Source organism: Procambarus clarkii, chromosome 26, assembly GCF_040958095.1.
Source record: "Procambarus clarkii isolate CNS0578487 chromosome 26, FALCON_Pclarkii_2.0, whole genome shotgun sequence".
Lineage (NCBI taxonomy): Eukaryota > Metazoa > Arthropoda > Malacostraca > Decapoda > Cambaridae > Procambarus > Procambarus clarkii.
Window position 1 is genome coordinate 38,159,270 of NC_091175.1, and position 24,716 is coordinate 38,183,985.

General features: G+C 38.0%; 1 protein-coding gene across 1 annotated transcript in view; it reads right to left on the minus strand.

The window, feature by feature from the left end:
• LOC123756883 (calcium-activated chloride channel regulator 1) overlaps positions 1-24,716 on the minus strand; it is a 125,597-nt gene that overhangs the window by 23,649 nt on the left and 77,232 nt on the right. Inside the window, exons 11-13 of the mRNA XM_045740284.2 lie at positions 19,638-19,794; positions 16,053-16,274; positions 13,434-13,550 (exon numbers count right to left, since the gene is read on the minus strand). Of these exons, the coding sequence (XP_045596240.2) occupies positions 13,434-13,550; positions 16,053-16,274; positions 19,638-19,794 (496 nt within the window). The remainder of the gene's footprint in view (positions 1-13,433; positions 13,551-16,052; positions 16,275-19,637; positions 19,795-24,716) is intronic.

The window sequence follows — 24,716 nt, forward strand, 5'->3', positions numbered from 1 at the left end:
ATAAGAAGCAAGGAAAATAGCACATGTTCACGCTCACATTTATCAATGTCTTACCTAATGTCTAATAAATACCCAAATTAATGCCCCCTTTCATACCCGTTTATCTACCTCTGCCCTTCAATCATATCACCCATTTAGGGGAAATATGCGGAAGGCTATATTAATGCACCCTTACTGTGTTCATTTATCTGCTGGTACACTTTACTCTTTGCCTAATTATTTGTTCCAATTCTTTTAGTAGAGACCCATAAAAAGTGAGAAATATTGTTTGTTTCCCCCAGCCAAAGATTACATATTTGTAACCAATATTTTTAGTGTATAGCTAAAGATGGCTTACTGAGCAAAACAATGAATGAAACAGCCTCCCTCCAATTCGTATTAAACAAATGAGATATCACAGAGTCTGGACTGACAAGAGTCTCACTCGCTTTAGCATTATTATCTCCAAGTCCCGAACACAAAGATCGTGACACAATTCCCGTTGAAATCTCCAAATACTAAACCACAAACATATATTCCATTCACCTGGGCTCTAGGAGACTCAAACCATAGACCCCACACGTGTGAGGTTGAAGCTCTATCGGTCGACCTATTCAGTAGTCTTAATAAGCAAAGATTCAAAAAACAACATCCTGCTGCCAAACTAAAATTTTCAACTTTCCCTGACTACTACTGAAGCTCAGAGGAATTAGTGATCCTCGCCCATGTCACATAAATTGTCACCAACACTTCGCTGGACATAAACATTCCATTCACCTGGGCTCTAGGTGGGCTTAAGACTACTAAATAGCTCGGTCGAATTTGAAGATACTCAATAGCTCAGCAATTAAAAACACAACTTGCATAAATATGCTATTTGCACAAATACACTATTTCCACCAATAGAGTTAATACGCAACCTGCATAAATACAGTCACACACAACTAACACAAAAAAACAATTAGCACAAAAGCAATTACAAAACAGAAACAATTAATAGTCAACTTGCACAATTAATGCACATCTTGCAGAATTATTATGCAACTTGCATAAATACAATCAATACACAACTTACACAAATACACAATTCGCAGAAATAAACTTACAAAACAGAAACAATTAATAGTTAACTTGCACAATTAATACACTTCTTGCAGAATTATTACACAGCTTGCACAAATACAATCAATATATATAACCAGCACAAATATAATCAATACATAATTCGCACATGTACAATTACAAAACATACGTAATTTCTGTAAAACTTTCATAGCTAATATACAGTTTGCACAATTAATACACAACTTGTTATATAATTAGACAACTTGCACAATTACGATCAATACATAAGAGCACAAATACACAATTCGCACATACACAATTACATAACATGCACACCTACACAACTTGCACAAATAATACATATTTTGCATAATTATTACACAACTTTCACAAATACAATTAATACATAACTAGCGCAGATACGTAAAATACACAACTGGCACAAATTACACAATTCAAACAAATACAATTAACATATGCACAATTAATAAACAATTTACACAAATTCATTCAACACACAACTAGTACAAGTACGATCAATACACATCGAGCACAAATACATTAAATACACATCTGGCACAAATACTTTAAATACACAACTACACAATTCGCAAGAATACAATTACAAAACATACAAAATACACAACTTGCACAAACAATGCGCAACTTGCCCAAGCAGGAATATAATCAATACACAAAGGCAATCATCACACAACTTGTGAAAAATACTATCAATACATAACCTGTACAAATATACCACCTGCACAGTTATATACAACTTGCACGATTATAATCACTGTACAATTTGAACAAATACAATCACACATAACTTAGTAAATTAATACACAATTTGCACAATATTTTCCTGGATATGTTTAGAACATAATTTACAATATGCTAAGTTTAACCAAAACCTGCTACCCATAAATGTCGTAATTTCACAAATGAATTGTACGTCTGTCATCCTAAGAGCGCAGTCCTCACAAACGCACATATATTTCCATAAACGTTTCAACATTATTTATGCTAAACCATTCTATTCATCTAGTTTATGTCCATTATTTTTATTACCATATTAATATCCCCTTGTTACATCCTCTCCAATCATGGCACCCATATATATATTTAGTATTATTGGATTTTACCTTAGATATATTAGGTTAGGACGGCTTAGGTTATGAGAGGTTGGGTTAGGTAAGGACAGGTTGGGTTAGGTTAGGACAGGTTGGTTAAGTCAGTAAATATTTAAGTTAAACAAATTTTGCTCAAATAAATTTAAGCAAATTGTTATATCACACAAAAAGTTATCCTATCAATTCCTATATAAACCCATATTGGCCAACCTAAACCAATAATATCCTATCCCAACCTAAGGTGGTCCAACCCATCCTAATCCAACCTAACAGAACCTAAAATCTAGCTGAATGTATCTAAATTTGGCTTGCCCATCTAAATTTAAACAATAAGTTATAAATCCAACTAAACTGATTCATATTTACTATATCCAACCAAAATGCATCCTATTAAAACCTAAATTTAACAATCTAGCAAATCTCTACATGTATTACCCATATTTTATCAAATTCTACCTAACAAAATCTAAACTAACTAAATATAGGCACCCATATCCTCACATACAAGCCTATGTGACCTCTCTCCATCCATTATGAGAGCTGGCTATAACTCAAACCCCAATAGGCTAATATACATTATTTCCTGAACAAGCTAGTTCATTACCCTTATGATATTTTATATCTTACCATACACAACTTTACCTAGCCTGATCTAACACAACCTTGCCTGACCTAACACAATCAAAGCTAGATTTTATTGAAGTTGACCAATTTTAAGCTTACCTACCTAAATTTAAACAGTTTAAGATAATTTCCACCAATTTTATCCAAACATCTAAACATTATCCAAACCATCTAAATTTGATATATCGTAACACAACCAAAGCCCAATTTAACCAAATTTAACCCATACATTAAAATTTAATGCCTATTTCCAATATCCAGTCACCGCATAACATATCCCAATCTCAAGACCATTTAAGACTGATACTGCTCTGTCTACTTAGCCATTTTCTACATCCAGAAACAAGTATTAGCATCACTGCAAACAAAACTAACCTAACCTATCCTATCACAGCCAAAGCTAAATTTTTAACCAAATTTATCCCAATTTAAGTTAATTCCAATAAATTTACCTTAATTATAACAAACCAAAGTTGAATTTAACTAATCATATTACTACCAAAGCTGAATGTCTCTGTTAGAGCTGTTAACATCTATTAGCAACATCCAGTCTTTGCATAACTTACCCCATTCTCAACGCCATTTTGCTCTACTAGTACTGTATCCATCTAGCTATTTCCAATATCCAGATTTTTTTTTTTGCATCAAGGCAACCAAACCAAACCGAACCTAACCTAGCCTAAAATATCCCAACCAAACCTAACCTAACCAAACTCAACCAACCTAACAGAGCCAAAGCTAAATTGAACCATATTTATTAAATTTAAGTCAATTCTACTAAATGTTCCCTATTTATGTCAAACCAAAGCCAAATTCTACTAAACGTACCTACGCACATCACATTCAGAGATGAAGTTAACTGTCACTGCTGCTAATGTCTACTTCCAACTTTCATTCCACCCCGGGTTACAGGTGATTTTTGCGAATTTATTCTTAAAAGTGTGCTGTTACTGGGTATTTTCCTCATATTACTACAACTGAACCACCACTGACCTGTCCTTCAATAAAAAATATTATAATGAAAGGGTTAATTTTGGATATATCAGACCAGTACCTATCCTGTCTGGATCTATGTTCAATATTGTAGCTATATTGTTTGGAAAATGTTTGTTTTTACACGTCAACTTATCCACCATATACCTAACATGCTTCGATCTTTGTTCAATATTCCTGGCAATGTTTTGTTTTCGGACATCTACTCAGCCATCCTGTACCTAGCCTGTCTTGAGCAAAGGTACCCTATTTTTGGTTGGGTTGATACAAAAATAAGGCGGTTGGGTTGATGCAAAAATATGGCGTTTGGGTTGATGCAAAAATACTTATTTTTGCATCAACCCAGCCACCCTGAACCTAACCTCTGATACTAGGATCTTTGTTCAATATTGCATACTATTCCTAACCATGTATCCTTTTTTTGAAGATTGGCTATACAACAATGCAGCCAACTCATTTCACCCTAACCTCTATTGCCTTGATTAATGAAAATGTGTTATTATTGGGCATTTTTTCTACATCAGTTCAACTTAACCAACATTAACCTAACCTCATATACTTGGATCTGAACTCCATTTTACATTATATTCTTAGGAAAGTGATATGATTCACTATATCTATGCCATTAACATAATCTAAGTTACCCTCCCCCCTCAACCCATCCCAAATTTCTTAAACTTCAAAATGTTACTAGCCTCATATGTACAAAATTTAAAGACCCTACATTTTCTCAACTGTAGTAATTGAGCATAATATATCATAAATTAGGGCAAATTGAGGATAAATTAAGATAATATCACATAAATTGGTGTTAATTAGGGGTATTTCGGGATATATTAGGATAATGTGAAAATATATTCCTTGCTTAAATATATAGTATAACTTCGAAGTTAGGGAGTGGGATATAAATCCCATAGTTATGGGTCAGGTTAAGGAAAATTTGGTTATGGTAATGCTAAAGATATAGTGAATCATATCTCTTTATAAAAAATATGATGTAAAATGGAGTTCTGATTCAGGTATATAATGAAGGTTAAGCTTGGTTAAGTTGAAATGTTGTAGAGAAAATGCCCAATAATAACATATTTTCATTAACCAAGGTAATAGAGGTTAGGCTAGGATGGGTTGGTTGTATTCATGTAAAACCAATGTCCCCCCAAAAATAAAAACATTGTTAAGAATAGGAAGCAATATTGAACAAAGATCCTATTATCAGAGGTGAGGTCCAGGGCGGTTGGATTGATTTAAAAAATCACTTTCCAAAAAATATGATGCATTTGCTCAAAGCAGGTTAGGTTCAGGGATGCTGAATCCATGTTTAAGACGCCGTATTATAGTAAATTAAAAGTTGTTCAATCAAATTTTTTTACTAGTTCTATATCAAAAAGAGCTGCAACTGTCCTATGTTTCAGTATCGCACCCTAAATAGAAAGGGAGGAATTATTTTTTGGTACTTTTTTCATCGAATTTTACACATTTTCAATTCATTACAACCACAAGTTTCAAATGAAACCATTTCTATTACACTCATTTATCACATTAGTATATAATAAAGGATTTGAATTTGGAGGATTATCCAAAATATATTTAGTTTTACAAACACATATAGTCAAAGTTCCCCCAAATTTATGCCAATATATCATGTTTGCAAATATTTATAAAATCAATAAATGAACTTAGGAATAAAGTATTTTATAGAGATTGTAGAGACGTTCACTCTACATACAAGGTGTGAATTTCATGTAAGTTGAAAAAAATGAAAGAGGGGTGTCAATTTTATGTTACTTGACAATAAATAAAGTCAAAGATTCTGCCACCTGTGGTTGAGGTTGACATCAACGAATTCCCTCCAATATTTGCACCCTTACAGATAGGCATACGTTCTGTAAGGTGTACAACATTCATGCAAATCGCCCGATAAAAAAAAATAAGAGACACAAATTCAAGAAAAAAAATCCTTTTTTTTTTGCATAAAACTAAATCTTAAAATACTTCATTATATGCTATTGTGATAGCTGTCATAGACATGATTTCAGTTGACACTTGTGTTTGATGTAAATTTTTTACCATTTTAGATTTTTTTTGACACATAATTCCATATTTGTTTTCTTCCTTCCAATTTACGCTACGATGCTGAGACGTGGACCAGTTGAACCCAATTTCGTATACAACTAGTCAAAGAAGTTTGATTAAAATCGAACCAGTTTTCATTTATTGCATATTTCGTAATATGGCCCCTTAAAACCAAATATTGCCAGGAATAATAGGAATATTGAACAAAGATCCTGGCAGGTTAGATACAGGGGTTGTTGAGTTGATTTGTAAAACACAACAGTTTCCTAACAATATACCAACAATATGGAACATAGATCCAGGCAGGTTAGAGACGGGGCAGTTAGGTTTATTACCAAAAAACAACACTTTTCTAAGAATATAAATACAATATTCAACAAAGATCCAAGCAGGATAGGTATAGGTCTGTTAGGTATAATTCCGAAGTCAACCCTTTCTTAAGAATGAAATTGCAGTATTGAACAAACGATACAATCAGATTAGGCACAGGTTGTTACATTTATATCCAAAAACCAACACTTTTCTAAAAATATATATACAAAATTCAACAATGATCCAAGTGGGTTAGATACAGGAGAGTTGGGTTTGTACCCAAAATCAACCCTTTCTTAACAATTAAATTGCATTATTCAAGTCAGATCCAGGCAGGTTAGGCAGAGGTCTGTTAGTTTTATATCAAAAACACAAACACTTTTCTAAGAATATAGATACAATATTTAACAAAATCCAGGCTGGTTAGGTACAGGGAGGCTGAGTTGATGGGTAAAAACAAACACTTTCCTGACAATATAGATGTAATATTGAATGTAGATCGATGCAGGTTACGTACAGGTCAGTTTGGTTTATACTGAAGACAACCTTCCTATCAGTATAGTTGCAATATTGAACAAATATACAAGCAGATTAGGTACAGGGTGGCTAAGTTTATACATAAAAACAAACACTTTCCTTGAAATATAGTTGCATTATCGAACAGTGATCTAGGAAGGCTAGGTACAGGTCAGTTAGGTTTATATCCAAAATCAACACTTTCCTGTGTATATATTATATTAAGGCTTAGATTTCAGGTGTTTGAGTTGTAGAAATATGAGGAAAATACCCAGTAACAACACACTTCTAAGAATATATTCGCAAAATTCAGCTGTAATCCAGGGTGGAATGGAAGTTGGAAGTAGACATTAAACACTAATAGTTAACTTCAGCTCAGGATGTGATGCACTTAGGAACAGTTAGTAGGATTTGGCTTTGATTTAACAAAATTAGGACAAAATTAGCAGAATTGACTTGAATTGGGATAAATTCGCTAAATTTAGCTTGGGTTAGGTTAGGTTGGGATGGGTTAGGTCAGTTTTGGTAGGACTGATGCTAGAAAAATACGTCTGGATATTGGCAATATCCAGACGGACACAGCATTAACACTATGAAATGGTCTTGAGAATGGGATATGTTATGCAAAGACTGGATGTTGATAATAGATCATAACAGATCTAACAATCAAATTCAGCGTTTGGTTGTAATATGATTAGTTGTATTTAATTAAATTCAGCTTTGGTTTGTTATAATTAGGGTACATTTAGTGGAATTGACTCAAATTTGCATAAAATTTGGCTTTGACTGTGGTTAGGTTATGTCTGGTATGGTAGGACTGATGCTAGAAAAACACATCTGGATATTGGAAATAGCTAGATGGACATAGCACTATTACTATGAAATTGTCGTGAGAATGAGGTATGATATGCGATGATTGGATATAAAAAATAGACATTAAAGTAGATGGGGTAGGTTAAACTTAGTTAAATTTGGCTTTGGTTGTATCATGATACGGTAAATTTCGATAAATTTGGTGGAAATTGTCTTAAATTAGGTAAAACTTAGGTGGGACAGCATAAATTTTGCCAATTTCATTAAAATCTAGCTTTGGTTGTGTTAGGTCAGGTTAGATAAGGTAGTGTAGGGTAGGATATATAATATCTTAAGGGTAATGATCCACCTTCTTCAGAAAATAGTGTAAATTAGCCTAATATGATTCGAGTTATAGTTAGTTCTTGTAATGAATGTAGGAAAGTCACATAGGCTTATATGTAAGGATATGGGTTCTTATATTTACTTTGTTTGGCTTATGTTAGTTCGAGTTTGGGAAAATTAGGGTAGGACAAGTAGAATTTTGCTAGATTTAGCTAAGTACATGTTCTAATAGGATACATTTTGATAGAATATAGTACATTTGCTTGAATTAACATAAATTTACAGACTTAACCTAACACAACCTATATTGATTTAACCCAACCTGTCCTAAGTTAATCCATCATGTCATAACCTAACCCAACATGTCATAACCTAACCCAACCTGTCCTAGTTTAACCCAACTTGTCCTAACCTATCCCAACCAGTCCTAACATTACATAACTAAGGCTAAATCCAATAAGACTTATGGACGGAGTGGATGTAAAAAGGGATATGTATTTATTATAAAACTATGGATATAAATTGGGAAATACTGGCGACAGTTAAGCATAAATTATTTGTAAAATATCTTTTGAAATATATGAGTATGGATGAGGATTATTAGCTTCGAATACAGCGCTGCCAGATATAGGATATATATCTGTGAAATTGAATGCCTTTTATGGGGCCATTTTCGGTTAAACTTGGTATATTACTATTGATGTTGTACACATTTCTAGTAAATTTCTGTGCAAACTATGTTATTGATTATATTTTTGCAAGTTTTTTGTGCAAGTTGTTTAATAATTGTTCAAGTTATTTATTATTTCTGCAAATTGTGTATTTGTGCTAGTAGGTTATTGATTGTTTTTGTGCGAGTATGAACTGTGCAATATGTGTATTAATTGTACAAGGTGTGCATTAATTGTACAACTTGTGTATTAATTGTGCATGATTTTTATTGTATATGTCCGAATTGTGTATTTGAAGCAGTTATGTATTGATTGTAATTGTGCAAGTTGTGTATTAATTGTGCAAAGATGTGTATTAATTGTGCAAGTTGTAAATTAATTGTCCATGTTTTGTAATTGTATATGCACTGTCCAATTGTGTATTTGTGGTAGTTGTGTGTATGTATTTATGAAGTTTGTGCATTAATTGTTTTAGTGCTAGTTGTGTATATAGTTGTGCTTTACTTATGTAGTGGAACTAAAGCAATTATTTTTAGCATAAATTGTGTATTTGTGTAAGTTCTGTATGTGTTGTAATTAAAAAATGGTCTTCCTGTGGAAGAGTATTTGTTTTTTTATAGTGCGTAAATATTTTGTGAAAGTAATGTTTATGAAGTTGAGTAATTTTTGTGAAAGTCCATTTTGACTGTACAACCTCATATGAAATTTGTTATATGTGGACCAAACCACACACTAGAAAGTGAAGGGACTTTCGACGTTTCGGTCCGTCCTGGACCATTTTCAAGTAGTTTGTGTGTTTGTAATCGTCGACGTTTCCCGAAACTTTGGCGTCCCTTCACTTTCTAGTGTGTGGTTTGGTCAACATATTTCAGCTACGTTATTGTAACTCCTCGTCTGCAATTTGTTATACTTGTGCAAATACCATACTTTGTATAAATGTCATACTCTGAGTGTACTTCAAATATTTTGTGTGAATGTCATATTTTGTGTGTAAAATGTGATATTATACTTGTAAATGTATGCATTTTATGTGGTATGTTTTGATTTTATTTATTTTTGTTGTATGTTTTGATTTTGTGTGTTTCTGTTGTATGTTCAAGCGTGTTATTTTGTGGGTATGGCAATCAACTGTTATTACATCTTAGCATACTCAGCATACTTAGAAACTCAGCATCCCTAGCTATGCATATATTTATACATGTAATTATTATAATTGTTGTCTTTGAATTTATAAGAGTAGTTAGCCATAGTTTGGACATACTTAAATAACAGGGATATCGTACATATTGAACTGCATAAATATTATGGGTATTTGCAATTGAAAGATTATTGGGTTGAAAGTAAACCTCATTTTTTTGTCTAGTATCTGGCTTATAATTTCAACGGTTTCAGGATGAATCAATTAAATCCGATTAAATAGTGGTGAAACTGACGAAAAAATGGGCTATTGACAATGTGAATATAAAGTATATATGTGACAGTGTCAGACCACGAAGGAAGAATTGAAACAGGAATTTCCTTAAGTACTTTCGTATTTATTAATGCATCTTCAGAAGAGTAATATCTTCAGATGAATACATCTTCAGAAGGGGTAATATCTAATATCTTCATCTTCAAACCCTTTTGAAGATGTATTATTAAATACGAAAGTACTTAAGGAAATTCCTGTTTCAATTCTTCCTTCGAGGTCTGACACTCACATTTTTCATCATGTGGTAATTTTCGTGATTTACAAACACAAGTATATATGTATGCATATATGTATGTTTGTATGTTCTTACCTAGTTGTGCTTGCGGGGGTTGAACTTTAGCTCTCTGGCCCCGCCTCTCAACTGTCAATCAACTGGTGTACAGGTTCCTGAGCCTATTGGGCTCTATTATATCTACACTTGAAACTGTGTATGGAGTCTACCTCCACCACATCACTTTCTAATGCATTCTATTTGTCTACTAATCTGACACATAAAACAAATTATAATATCTCTGTGGCACATTTGGGCATTCAATTGTGTGTGTGTCCCCTAGTGCGTGTGCCCCTTGTGTTAAATAGTCAGTCTTTATCAACCCTATCAACTCCTCTGAGAATTTTGTATGTGATGATCATATCCCACATAACTCTTCTGTCTCCCTGAGACGTGAGGTTCAATTCCCGTAGTTTCTCCTCGTAGTTCATACCTCACATTTCGGGTACTAGGCTGGTGGCAAACCTTTGAACCTTTTCCAGTTTGGTCTTATGCTTGACTAGATATGGGCTCCATGCTGGCTCCGCATACTCCAGGATTGGTCTGACATATGTAGTACACAGAGTTTTGAATGATTCTTTATACAAGTTTCTACAGGCTATTCTTATGTTAGCCAGCCTGGCATATCCTGATGTTATCCTCTTGATATAGGCTTCAGGGGACAGGTCTGGCGTGACATCAACCCCCAGGTCTTTCTCTCTCTCTTACTCTTGAAGTATTTCTTCTGCCAAATGATACCTATTGTATCTGGTCTCCTTGTCCCTACACCTATCTTCAATATATTACATTTGCTTGGGTTAAACTTTAATAACCATTTGTTCGATTCCTGCATCTTGTCCAGGTCTTTTTGAACCTGGACAGTTCAAGCTGTCCTCCTCTGTCTTAATCCTTCTCATAATTTTGGTGTCTTAAGCAAACATTGAAAGGAATGAGTCTATACCCTCTGGGAGATCATTTACGTATATCAGAAACAAGATAGGTCAGAGTACAGAGCCCTGTGGGACTCCACTGGTGACTTCACGCCAATCTGAGGTCTCACCCCCTCACAGTAACTTTCTGCTTCTTATTGCTTAGGTACTCCCTTATCCACTGGAGCGCCCTACCAGTTACTCCTGCCTGTTTCTCCAGCTTATGCATCAGCCTTTTATGGGGTACTGTGTCAAAGGCTTTCCGACAGTCCAAAAAATGCAGTCCGCCCTATATAAATGTATGCATGTATGTAGGTAGGTACTCACCTAATTGTGCTTGCTGGGGTTGAGCTCTGGCTCTTTGGTCCCGCCTCAAATGGGCCATATATATGTACACACATATATATGTGTGTATATTTGTTTGACTGAATATAATCAACGAGTTGTACTCACCTAGTTGTGCTTTCAGAGGTTGAGTTTTGGCTCTTTTGTCCCACCTCTCAATGATTCCCGAGCTTCTCGAGCTCTACATTTGAAACTATATGGACTCAGCCTCCACCACATAACTTCCTAGTGCATTCCATTTATTAACTACTACACTGAAAAAGTTTTTTCTATTGTCTCTGTGGCTCATATGGGTATTCAGCATCCACCTGTGTCCCCTGGTGCGTGTACCGCCCATGTTAATATAGTACATCCTTGTCTTCCCAGTGAATTCGCCTGAGAATTTGTATGTGGTGATCATGTCTCCCCGAGCTCTTCTGTCTTCCAGCGACGTGAGGTGCAGTTAACGGAGGCTTTCCTCATAACTTACGCTTCATAGTTTGTACAACCGATAGAGGGACTAGCCTCATGGCATACCTCTGAACTCTTATAGCTTCATCTTGTGCGTGACAAGTTATGGGCTCCATGCTGGGGCTGCATACTCCAGAAGTGGCCTTGCATATGTGATATATAAGGTTCTGAAAGGTTCCTTAAACAGGTTCCTGAAGGCAGTTCTGATGTTAGCCAGCCTCGCACACGCCCCAATGCTATTCTTTTTATGTTGGTTTCAGGAGAGAGGTTTGGCGTGATATCATCTTCTAGATCTTTCTCCTTGTCCGTTTCGTGAAGGACTTCCTTTCCTATTTGGTATCCAGTGTCTGGCGTCCTATTTTCTCCGCCGAATTTCATCACTTCACTATTACATGAGTTGAACTTTAGTAGCCATTTGTTGGACCATTCCTTGAGTTTGTCTAGGTCATCATGTAGCCTCATACTATGATCTTCTGTCTTAATCCTCCTCATAATTTTTGTATCATCAGCAAACATTGAGAGGAACGAGCCTAATCCCTTTGTGTCTATGTTCATACATAGAACGAGTCAATGTATGTATATACGACTGTTTGGAAACAGGTTAACTAATTTGTGGAGAAATATTAGGATTTTATGTATTTTCGAGGTTTGTGAATGACAGTATCTTTGTTTATAGCCAAATCTTGCTGAGTTGCCAAATGTTTTTGCATAATTGTTGTTGTTGTTGTTGTTGTTATTATTATTGGAAATTAACCACAATCTAAATGGTTGAGGAGCTGCTGTAGATCTCCCTGCAATTATCCAGAACTTTAATTACTGAGATTGTCATCTAAAATATTGTGCTTCCCTATTGTATTTTGCCATAACTACAAATGCAAACAATAATAATAATAATAATTAATTGTTTTAAATGTAACAAAATGTGTATTTTTAAACCCTCGATGAGGTTAGGTTTGGGTTAGCTAGTCTTATCACTTGGTGAATATTGTTATTAAATGTAATACCTATGGAGAATTCAATGTGATGAGTAATGGTTCCAAAATTTTATTCCATTTCATTGTGGTCGTTAATGATTGGTTTAACGTGGACACAAATAAATAGGTGATACTGAATAGTCCCAATAGGTCTTCTGCACTTTCATTATTATGTTTAAAATGCAATCATTTAACTAGAAATATTCAGATATTGAAAATTGGGAAAAATATGAAAATGGGATTAAATATGCAATCCATGAAAATGGGATTAATATGCAATTATGGCAAATGGGATTAATTATGCCATTATAGAAAACGAACTTATTGAGGGAAGCTGGCTGATGACATCATTGAACATTAGGGATAGCTGTACCCGAGCGTCGTCGAAGTAACTAAAAATAACTACGCCAGTGACGAAGTTCCGAGGTTGATGGAAAAAGTACTACGCCACTGACAAAACTTCGGAAAACCCAAAATGCTTCGCCATTGGCGTACTAAATACTACTCTCACCCAGACTCTGGTAGTGATGGGCGGCGCGTTGGGATCTCGCTGTCTGGCTGTGATGGACACCTTCACTGAGTTAAATTTGTCCTTATCCAGGCTGGCTTCCCACGTCCAGGTGCCGACCTTCCAGTGATACAACAGTGTAAGTAATGCTTCCAAGTGAAGTCCTTTGCTGTCATGAAAAAAATATTCTACCACTTTTACTCCCGCTCGCATTGCCACGCACGCTCTGGGTAAGGTAATTATCAGGAGTACTAAGCCAGCATGACTATGTAGCACATGGGTACAATATGAGGATAAAGAGGTGGGGATAGGACTGACTGAAGAGGTGTGAACCAATTAGTGATGACAAAATTTAACACATGAGGCAGAATAGGATTAAAGAGTGAAAAAACTATATTGCACACAATTCAGGAAGGAGGTGGGGGAGTGGGGGAGAAGGAATAGAGAGAGAAAGGGAGAGGGGAACATTTGTTAAAGAGGGAGAGGAGAGAGAGAAAGAGACACCTGGCACTGCCGGATAACCCATCTAGTTGTTAATATATGCAAGTTGCAGTGAGAGATGTCTGTTACCATCTGTCATTGTAGATATAAGGGGGGCAAATGAGTTGCAATGGATAATGTAAGAATAACCGTTGATGTCTGATTATGATCTTTGTGTTCTGTGTGATAATTTTTACGCTACCGCTCATAGGATGAGTATGTGGTGCACAATAAATAAAAAATATAACGGCCCGCAAAAATCGAACCTGTTGTGAACCGACCGCAGGAGCCATTATGCTGCAGATGTGCAAAATGAGAAGGATTTGAGTGCATTATAGCCAGAATGCCTCTGGAAGCCCTAAAGATGTTCCTGAATTAGTCTGCCAGGTGGATGCTAGATTGTAACCCCAATAAAAGCATAGCAATGAGAATGTAAGCAAGAAAAAATACCAGGAGGATGGCATCTCCGTCAGTTAGAAATGATAAAATGAATTCCAAGCCTATTACTGAAAATGCACAAAAATAAAATCACATGAGCAAATATACACTAAGCTGGCAAATACTTAAGTTGCATTCAGGAACCTGGACGAGGCTGCTGTCAATAGACCATTGTGAAACCGGTGTAAGTGGGCAGTGCTGGTGGGGAACCTTCACTACACAAGGAACAAAATGCAAATCGAGAAAGTTCCGAAATATAGGTGACTGGGGTAAATTATTGAGAAACTCAAACCTCACAATAATGCAATAGAAGAAATGGCTATTCAGGGATGAGTATAAATACTACAAGTAACAACAGATGAAAGGTAAATATGCAAATATGTTGTGGGGGTAAACCGATGCATTACTTGAGTGTACGAGCAATAGACGAGGCTAACGCCATACACAGCTTCAAAATTACCTACAACAAAAACAAGTGTCGTCTGTTATTACATGAGATGTACGGTGGCTGGAAGCGTTTTCACCAGATTAGTCCCTGAGGGAGACATGATCATGTGACGTGACAGACAATACGAAAGTAGAATTTGGTATGATTGAATTTGGACAAACTGGAAATATTTTTGTATTAATGTTGCAAATAAAACAACATCTCCTAGCCTAACATCTCTGACCTAATTCACGCTATCTGAGGCCCAATAGAGTATAGTTATTTTCTAGGCCTAATAGGCCTAGAAAATATTTCAGGTTGGTTTTTAACTTTATTTTTTTCTGGACGCTGTAAACTGAATATTACCAATCTCTACTACATAATTGTCCATTACGTCAAAACATGTATGATGGTCCACATAATTCCAAAAAGTACTATCTACAAAAGGAGGATGGGTTGAATAAACAAGATATTCAGAGCCATCGACAAACTGAACAAAAACTCAAATTGCGATGAAGGGAGAAAGACACGAGGACACACACAAAGAGTGGGATCTGGACGAGGACATCCACAAAGGGTGGGATCTGGACGAGGACACACACAAAGGGTGGGATCTGGACGAGGACACACACAAAGGGTGGGATCTGGACGAGGACATACACAAAGGGTGGGATCTGGACGAGGACATCCACAAAGGGTGGGATCTGGACGAGGACATCCACAAAGGGTGGGATCTGGACGAGGACATACACAAAGGGTGGGATCTGGACGAGGACATCCACAAAGGGTGGGATCTGGACGAGGACACACACAAAGGGTGGGATCTGGACGAGGACACACACAAAGGGTGGGATCTGGACGAGGACATACACAAAGGGTGGGATCTGGACGAGGACATCCACAAAGGGTGGGATCTGGACGAGGACATACACAAAGGGTGGGATCTGGACGAGGACATCCACAAAGGGTGGGATCTGGACGAGGACACACACAAAGGGTGGGATCTGGACGAGGACACACACAAAGGGTGGGATCTGGACGAGGACACACACAAAGAGTGGGATCTGGACGAGGACACATACATAGGGTGGGATCTGGACGAGGACATACATATCAAAATGGGCACGGTTATACACAAGAGGTGGGATCAGAATTAATTGTTATGTAACAGGCAAAGGCCAGGATCTAAAGTTAGTTCTCCACTATCACACACTATACATGAGGCTATACAGGTAGCTATATGCACACATAAAAACTCAAGTGAGGTATTCGCGCACCTTTGCTTCTGGGAGAGTGACACTCCACACCAGACTAATATCATCAAAATCAGTGACACTTGTGACGGAGCCATCGGGGTCAATCAGGCGCGGGGGGCTCACGACATGATTCTTGCTGCTTGTCTGAAGCCTGAAGATGAGGTTCTTCCCCACGCTGCTGTCCACAGTAAACGTATCACTCACTGAAGAATCAGTAGTATATTTCGTAGGAGATTCATAGATCTGAAATATTAATATGTCAAACAATTAAAACTTTACTGATGAAGGAAGGTACAACGAGCAAATTGTTATAAACGAGAAGGGCAATGAACACAGCCTTGCTTGCCAGAGATAATGTTTAGGGACAAATATTCAGTGACGCAGGTATCTCCCAAATGAAAGCTTTAATGGGGATTTCCAGACAGCTTAAGGAAATAAATGAAGTAAATCTGAGAAATTATGTATGGTAAGGATTTTTTTTGTGGACATCAGCTAGACCATGATGGAGGACGGAGAGAGGCAGGACCATGATGGAGGACGGAGAGAGGCAAGAGCATGATGGAGGACGGAGAGAGGCAGGACCATGATGGAGGACGGAGAGAGGCAAGAGCATGATGGAGGACGGAGAGAGGCAGGACCATGATGGAGGACGGAGAGAGGCTGGACCATGATGGAGGACGGAGAGAGTCAAGAGCATGGTGGAGGACGGAGTGAAGCAAGAGCATGATGGAGGACGGAGAGAAGAAGGACCATGATGGAGGACGGAGAGAGGCAGGACCATGATGGAGGACGGAGAGAGGCAGGACCATGATGGAGGACGGAGAATGGCAGGACCATGATGGAGGACGGAGAGAGTCAAGAGCATGATGGAGGACGGAGAGAGGCAAGAGCATGATAGAGGACGGAGAGAGGCAAGAGCATGATGGAGGAAGGAGAGAGGCAAGACCATGATGGAGGACGGAGGGACTCAAGAGCATGATGGAGAACGGAGAGAGGCAGGACCATGATGGAGGACGGAGAGAGGCAAGACCATGATGGAGGACGGAGAGAGGCAAGAGCATGATGGAGGACGGAGAGAGTCAAGAGCATGGAGGAGGACGGAGTGAAGCAAGAGCATGATGGAGGACGGAGAGAGTCAAGAGCATGGTGGAGGACGGAGAGAGGCAAGACCATGATGGAGGACGGAGAGAGGCAAGAGCATGATGGAGGACGGAGAGAGGCTGGACCATGATGGAGGACGGAGAAAGGAAGGACCATGATGGAGGATGGAGAGAGGCAAGACCATGATGGAGGACTGTCGGAAAATCCGACACCATTTAATAATAACAATGCAATTGCAGATAATATTGCTGCGTTGTATACACAAGTTACCCATAGAAAATGTAACTTGTAGTGGAACTTTCCGTCTATAGAAAACGGGATATCATTGCCACATACTATTATAAATTCACCAGCTATTCTGCTGGGAATTATTCTTAAATACATTAGTCTTTGAACTTTTACATCATAAAAACATCTCATTTGAATTAATTTAATTATCAGTATTAAAATAGAGTAAATGTGATCCTTCCATCACTTTCTGATATCTGGACAATGTAGGCCAGTAGCGTCAGTAGTAGTGAAGGAATGGTCAGTCATTGTTGTTAGACCTGAGGCAGGGAGCAAATTCGGCTCCTGTTAATTTCTCTTGGACGAAGTGTTATGGAAACCAAAGGTCTGCCATCATCAACACGCTGTCAACAATCACAAGGGAAGTGTTCTGCTGAAACCCATTTATCTAATCATTTTTGGCCATTAATGTCAGTAGATAGGGCGAACCGGTTAGAATGCGAACAGCCTCTTAATAAAAGGTAATTTAGCCTTGGTCCTTATCTGATTCATTGTACAGTGTTTTCTCTGATATAGCTGTCATATATTAGGATTCTAGCTTTACAGCTAGTGCCTTTGAAAGGTCAAGAAGAGGAAGCAAACTTTGTGTATCAGTTACTGGGTGACGGAACCTGCCTCACACGAGGAAATTTGGTGTCTACATCCTAGTTATATCTGGTGGACTAAGCCTGCTGTGTAATAAGATAAGGAACCTCCTCAATGTATACTAATGTATGTAGTTTAATACTGTAGTTTGATTGGCTGCATATATATAAATTCAATATAAACCCCCCTAATGTGTAGTGGATCGATTTGTGAGATTATTGTAGAAATACAGTCCATTTAACATCATACAAATTGCTATCGAAATATATAAATTAACGTAAATATAAATTCTATTTAAATTCATATAAATTAAATAAATATATATCTCACAGGTCGGTTCCCACAAGGACGGAGAGAGGCAAGAGCATGATGGAGGACGGAGAGAGTCAAGAGCATGATGGAGGACGGAGAGAGTCAAGAGCATGATGGAGGACGGAGAGAGTCAAGAGCATGATGGAGGACGGAGAGAGGCAAGAGCATAATGGAGGACGGAGAGAGGCAAGACCATGATGGAGGATGGAGAGAGGCAGGACCATGATGGAGGACGGAGAGGGGAAGGACCATGATAGAGGACGGAGAGAGGCAGGACCATGATGGAGGACGGAGAGAGGCAGGACCATGATGGAGGACGGAGAGAGGCAGGACCGTGATGGAGGACGGAGAGAGTCAAGAGCATGATGGAGGACGGAGAGAGGCAGGACCGTGATGGAGGACGGAGAGAGTCAAGAGCATGATGGAGGACGGAGAGAGGCAGGACCGTGATGGAGGACGGAGAGAGTCAAGAGCATGATGGAGGACGGAGAGAGGCAAGAGCATGATGGAGGACGGAGAGAGGAAGGGCCATGATGGAGGATGGAGAGAGGCAGGACCATGATGGAGGACGGAGAGGGGAAGGACCATGATGGAGGACGGAGAGAGTCAAGAGCATGATGGAGGACGGAGGGAGGCAGGACCATGATGGAGGACGGAGAGAGGCAAGAGCATGATGGAGGACGGAGAGAGGCAAGAGCATCATGGAGGACGGAGAGAGGCAAGAGCATGGTGGAGGACGGAGAGAGGCAAGAGCATGATGGAGGACGGAGAGAGGCAGGACCATGATGGAGGACGGAGAGAGGCAAGAGCATGATGGAGGACGGAGAGAGGCAAGACCTTGATGGAGGACGGAGAGAGGCAAGCATAAAATAAATTAGTAGACTAAGAATAGCATTGTAGAGGCTCAGCAAAGCAAGAAATAGTTAATCATGAATTGTTTACATATATGCATATTTCTGGAGGAGTGAAGGATTGCTTCAGAGAGGAAGGTGCTCTGGTTATCTCCCTTAAGAACAGCGAGAGATAAACAACAATTAATTAGTTATAAAAAGTAAAAATGTCAGGAACAGAATCTGAAATTTGTTTTATTTAGACCTACTGTTGATAATAAAGGAAAAAAAGAGTAATTAACTACCTATTAGGTTACCAGAATAGATAACAAATGCGTTATTTTGAGTAAGAAAAGTCTTGACCCAAATCAGACAGTGATTATTAGATGTCTTGTGAAGTTGTCAGCAGTTGAGTGAATTCTTTGGTAGTGAACAATCTATAAAAAATGCTTCTGAAATAGAGATAAAGTATTTGTGGGAGAAAACTGACCAGAATATCGGTGAACTGGAGAGCTATGCTGGGTTGGCGGGTGAGAGTGGACTGGAAGGCATCGTTCAGCATGCTGGACTGGTCGTTGTCGTTGACGGTGTACGCCTTACAACCAGTACGGTCCGCCACAGTCTCCAGGTTCGGGTCAGCATTAGTTCTGTAACATTAAATTTAGAGTAAATTCCCTAGTTACCTGTGGTATAGCTGTGAAGCATTGCCAGGATTGTCGCAACACGATGAGTTTTCTCTTTGTTTCAGGGTAAAACTTCTGGAAACTCCGATTTTGAAAGATTGGCTAAGATTAGAACGATTGGCTAAGGTTAGAAAGATTGGCTAAAAAAGATAAGGTCATACAGTATATCTTTCAAAACAACGTATTGACTGCAGTGTACAAAATGTACAGTAGGCAGCGAGCTGGCTGCAGTATCTGTATAACACTGAGGTGTGCATAATGGCTAAATAGCCAAGAGAAGAATGTTAACAGTATACTACTGCAAAATATATATATATATATATATATATATATATATATATATATATATATATATATATATATATATATATATATATATATATATATATATATATATATATACATATATATATATATATATATATGTATATATATATACAGTATATCTTTCAAAACAACGTATTGACTGCAGTGTACAAAATGTACAGTAGGCAGCGAGCTGGCTGCAGTATCTGTATAACACTGAGGTGTGCATAATGGCTAAATAGCCAAGAGAAGAATGTATATATATATATGTCGTACCTAGTAGCCAGAACACACTTCTCAGCCTACTATGCAAGGCCCGATTTGCCTAATAAGCCAAGTTTTCATGAATTAATGTTTTTTCGACTACCTAACCTACCTAACCTAACCTAACCTAACTTTTTCGGCTACCTAACCTAACCTAACCTATAAAGATAGGTTAGGTTAGGTTAGGTAGGGTTGGTTAGGTTTGGCCATATATCTACGTTAATTTTAACTCCAATAAAAAAAAATTGACCTCATACATATTGAAATGGGTAGCTTTATCATTTCATAAGAAAAAAATTAGAGAAAATATATTAATTCAGGAAAACTTGGCTTATTAGGCAAATCGGGCCATACATAGTAGGCTCAGAAGTGCGTTCTGGCTACTAGGTACGACATATATATATATATATATATATATATATATATATATATATATATATATATATATATATATATATATATATATATATATATATATATGTCGTACCTAATAGCCAGAACGCACTTCTCAGCCTACTATTCAAGGCCCGATTTGCCTAATAAGCCAAGTTTTAATGAATTAATGTTTTTTCGTCTACCTAACCTACCTAACCTAACCTAGCTTTTTTTGGCTACCTAACCTAACCTTACCTATAAGTATAGGTTAGGTTAGGTTAGGTAGGGTTGGTTAGGTTCGGTCATATATCTACGTTAATTTTAACTCCAATAAAAAAAAATTGACCTCATACATAGAGAAAAGGGTTACTTTATCATTTCATAAGAAAAAAATTATAGTAAATATATTAATTCAGGAAAACTTGGCTTATTAGGCAAATCGGGCCTTGAATAGTAGGCTGAGAAGTGAGTTCTGGCTACTAGGTACGACATATATATATATATATATATATATATATGTCGTACCTAGTAGCCGGAACGCACTTCTCGGCCTACTATGCAAGGCCCAATTTGCCTAATAAGCCAAGTTTTCAAGAATTAATTGTTATCCGACTACCTAACCTACCTAACCTAACCTAACCTAACTTTTTCAGCTACCTAACCTAACCTAACCTATAAAGATAGGTTAGGTTAGGTTAGGTAGGGTTGGTTAGGTTCGGTCATATATCTACGTTAATTTTAACTCCAATAAAAAAAATTGACCTCATACATAATGAAATGGGTAGCTTTATCATTTCATAAGAAAAAAATTAGAGAAAATATATAATTTCATTAAAACTTGGCTTATTAGGCAAATCGGGCCTTGCATAGTAGGCTGAGAAGTGCGTTCTGGCTACTAGGTACGACATATATATATATATATATATATATATATATATATATATATATATATATATATATATATATATGTAAATATATATATATATATGTGTATATATATATACATATATATATGTATATATATATATATATATATATATATATATATATATATATATATATATATATATATATATATATATATATATATGCCTATACTTGCATAAACCACAAGTGAAGATTAACAATCTTTGGACAACACCCACCAGTGGGACTCGAACCCAGAAAGCACAACTACCTTCCAGTAGCTGCCATAACTAGTACACTTTAACCCACTACACCATCAGACCCTACAAAAGAAGTAGAGACTTCGAGATATATATACATCCCAAATATCTCCACTTCCCGAGGGCACCAGACAAGTGTGAGGTTAGTCTGCGTTTTTCATCAAGCCACTGTCAATGTGAGAGAACTCGTGTCCATGCTATAAGCCTATACTTGCATAAACCACAAGTGAAGATTAACAATCTTTGGACAACACCCACCAGTGGGACTCGAACCCAGAAAGCACAACTACCTTCCAGTAGCTGCCATAACTAGTACGCTTTAACCCACTACACCATCAGACCCAACAAAAGAAGTAGAGACTTCGAGATATATATACATCTCAAATATCTCCACTTCCCGAGGACACCAGATAAGTGTGAGGTTAGTCTGCGTTTTTCATCAAGCCACTGTCAATGTGAGAGAACTCGTGTCCATGCTATAAGCCTATACTTGCATAAACCACAAGTGAAGATTAACAATCTTTGGAGACTGGCTGAGAAGTGCGTTCTGGCTACTAGGTACGACATATAAATATATATATATATATATATATATATATATATATATATATATATATATATATATATATATATATATATATATATATATACATACATATATATATACATATATATATATATATATATATATATATATATATATATATATATATATATATATATATATATATATATATATATATATATATATAATATATATGAAGGGGAAGGAACGTGAGGATCACAAATGCGAACAAGCCTGAATGGTCCCCAGAACTATATGCAACTAAAAACTCACACCCCAGAAGTGACTCAAACCCATGCTGCCAGGAGCAACGCAACTGGTATGTACAGGGACGCCTTAATCCGCTTGACCATCACGAATGGCATTTGTGTTCCTCACGTGTTGCCCAAAAAAATGAGGTGATTTGATAAAATGCTATGCCCAAGATTACCAACCGAGTACCGGCGGGGAAGTGGTTCAAATAACTTCGGCTATCACTTCCTTATGTCCGGTTGTGATGGTCAAGCGGATTAAGGCGTCCCTGTACAAACCAGTTGCGTTGCTCCTGGCAGTATGGGTTCGAGTCACTTCTGGGGTGTGAGTTTTCAGTTTATATATATATATATATATATATATATATATATATATATATATATATTTTTTTTTTTTTTTTTTTTTTTTTTTACAATAGGGAAGGGAGTACCACCTCTGGCTGGAAGAAGGGGGACCCATAGCCTCGGAGGAAACCACACATAACGCATTGGAGGGAATGTAGGTCCCCTCCAATACAGTTTCTGTGTGCTTTTCTCCTACCACCCCCTTCCCTTTTTTTTTTCTTTTTTCCTTTATTGTGTATTTAAAGGTTACAAAACATACAAGACAAATGCCTAAAGGTTATGGATCTCTTGAAGCTCCTCCGCTTCTGGACAGGAACCGAGGACACAGCAAGCATTTCCCCTCTGGATCGCCACACTGAGACGCTGAAATAAAAAACTGGAAGCCCTTGGGTCTCTGGTGACGTCAATGAGCTTGGAACCCAATTCCTTGAGAAATCCCAAGGCACTCTTGCCCCAGGGGCCATGCGTCTCAGACGCTATGGGAACAAAGAGGTATTGACCTTCCAGTCGCCTGTACTTCAGTGATTTTGCTGTTTCCCTGTGCTTGGCCGCCCCACCTGCTTGATCAGCTCCGAAGTGTACATAGGTGTCAGCCAGGGTGGATACACATGTGTAATCCCACACCAACTGTCTACCCTCCTTCCATGGGTATATGGTGATGCCATCAGGGCGAAGTGCGGGGAAATCCAGGTTTTGGACCCCTAGGATGCGAGGTTCTCTCTCCGCTGGGCACCCAGCTGAGACGAGGCTTCTCTTGATGATGTCATTGACCTCGTTGTGTCTTGCATGCCAGCCCTTTGTGCTTTCGCAATGCAACCCATGCAGTCCGTATTGGTCTGCTTCCACCCTGTTGCAAATACACTTGTATTCAGTGTGAATTGGGGCACCAAGGCGGAGGGCCACTGCTACACGAAGGGATTCTGGATCTAGGCGCGTGCCCATTGCTGACATGGGTACTGCCAGGAGGAAGTCTCCTGCATGGGGGGCACGCACTGCTCTGAGGCGGGCTTTCTCCTTGTCTGATGTTGCGACGCTGAGCATGGCATCAGCTACTTTTTCCACTAGAGGGTGGTCCCAGCCGGACTGTTTGTGTTGTTTTGTTGGCTCTATAATGGTTGCTGGGGCTGCAAGAACATCCCACTGATTTGAACATTCAGTGAAAGCAGGATCGTGTATTCCTGCTGAATCTCTCAGAGTTGCAGGTAAAATATCTCTGATGAGGTCGTGCGATGCATGAGAGGAGGAAAGGAAGGCTGGTAGAGCAATTTGGGAGGCTGTGCGGACACCAAGGCCGCCGAGTCTTACAGGAAGGGTTGCTTGCTCCCACTGAGAGTCGTCCAATGGCAGGTTCAGGACTTTCACCAGCATGGACCTCAGAAGGGTGTCATACACATTTAACTTAGGGCTGCTGTAGGATGGAGAACATCTCAGAAAGTAGGTCAACTTAGGGAGAGACAGGCATCTTGTAAGGAGAAAGAGAGCATCGTGGGCATCAATCTTGTCAATCATGTCCTGCATTATCTCTAGAGGTCAGTGATTTTTGCAACCAGGACCTCCTCGATTGCTCGTGGGCCAATGGGGGCACCCAGGAGAGTGCAGTCCGGTGGCTCGACA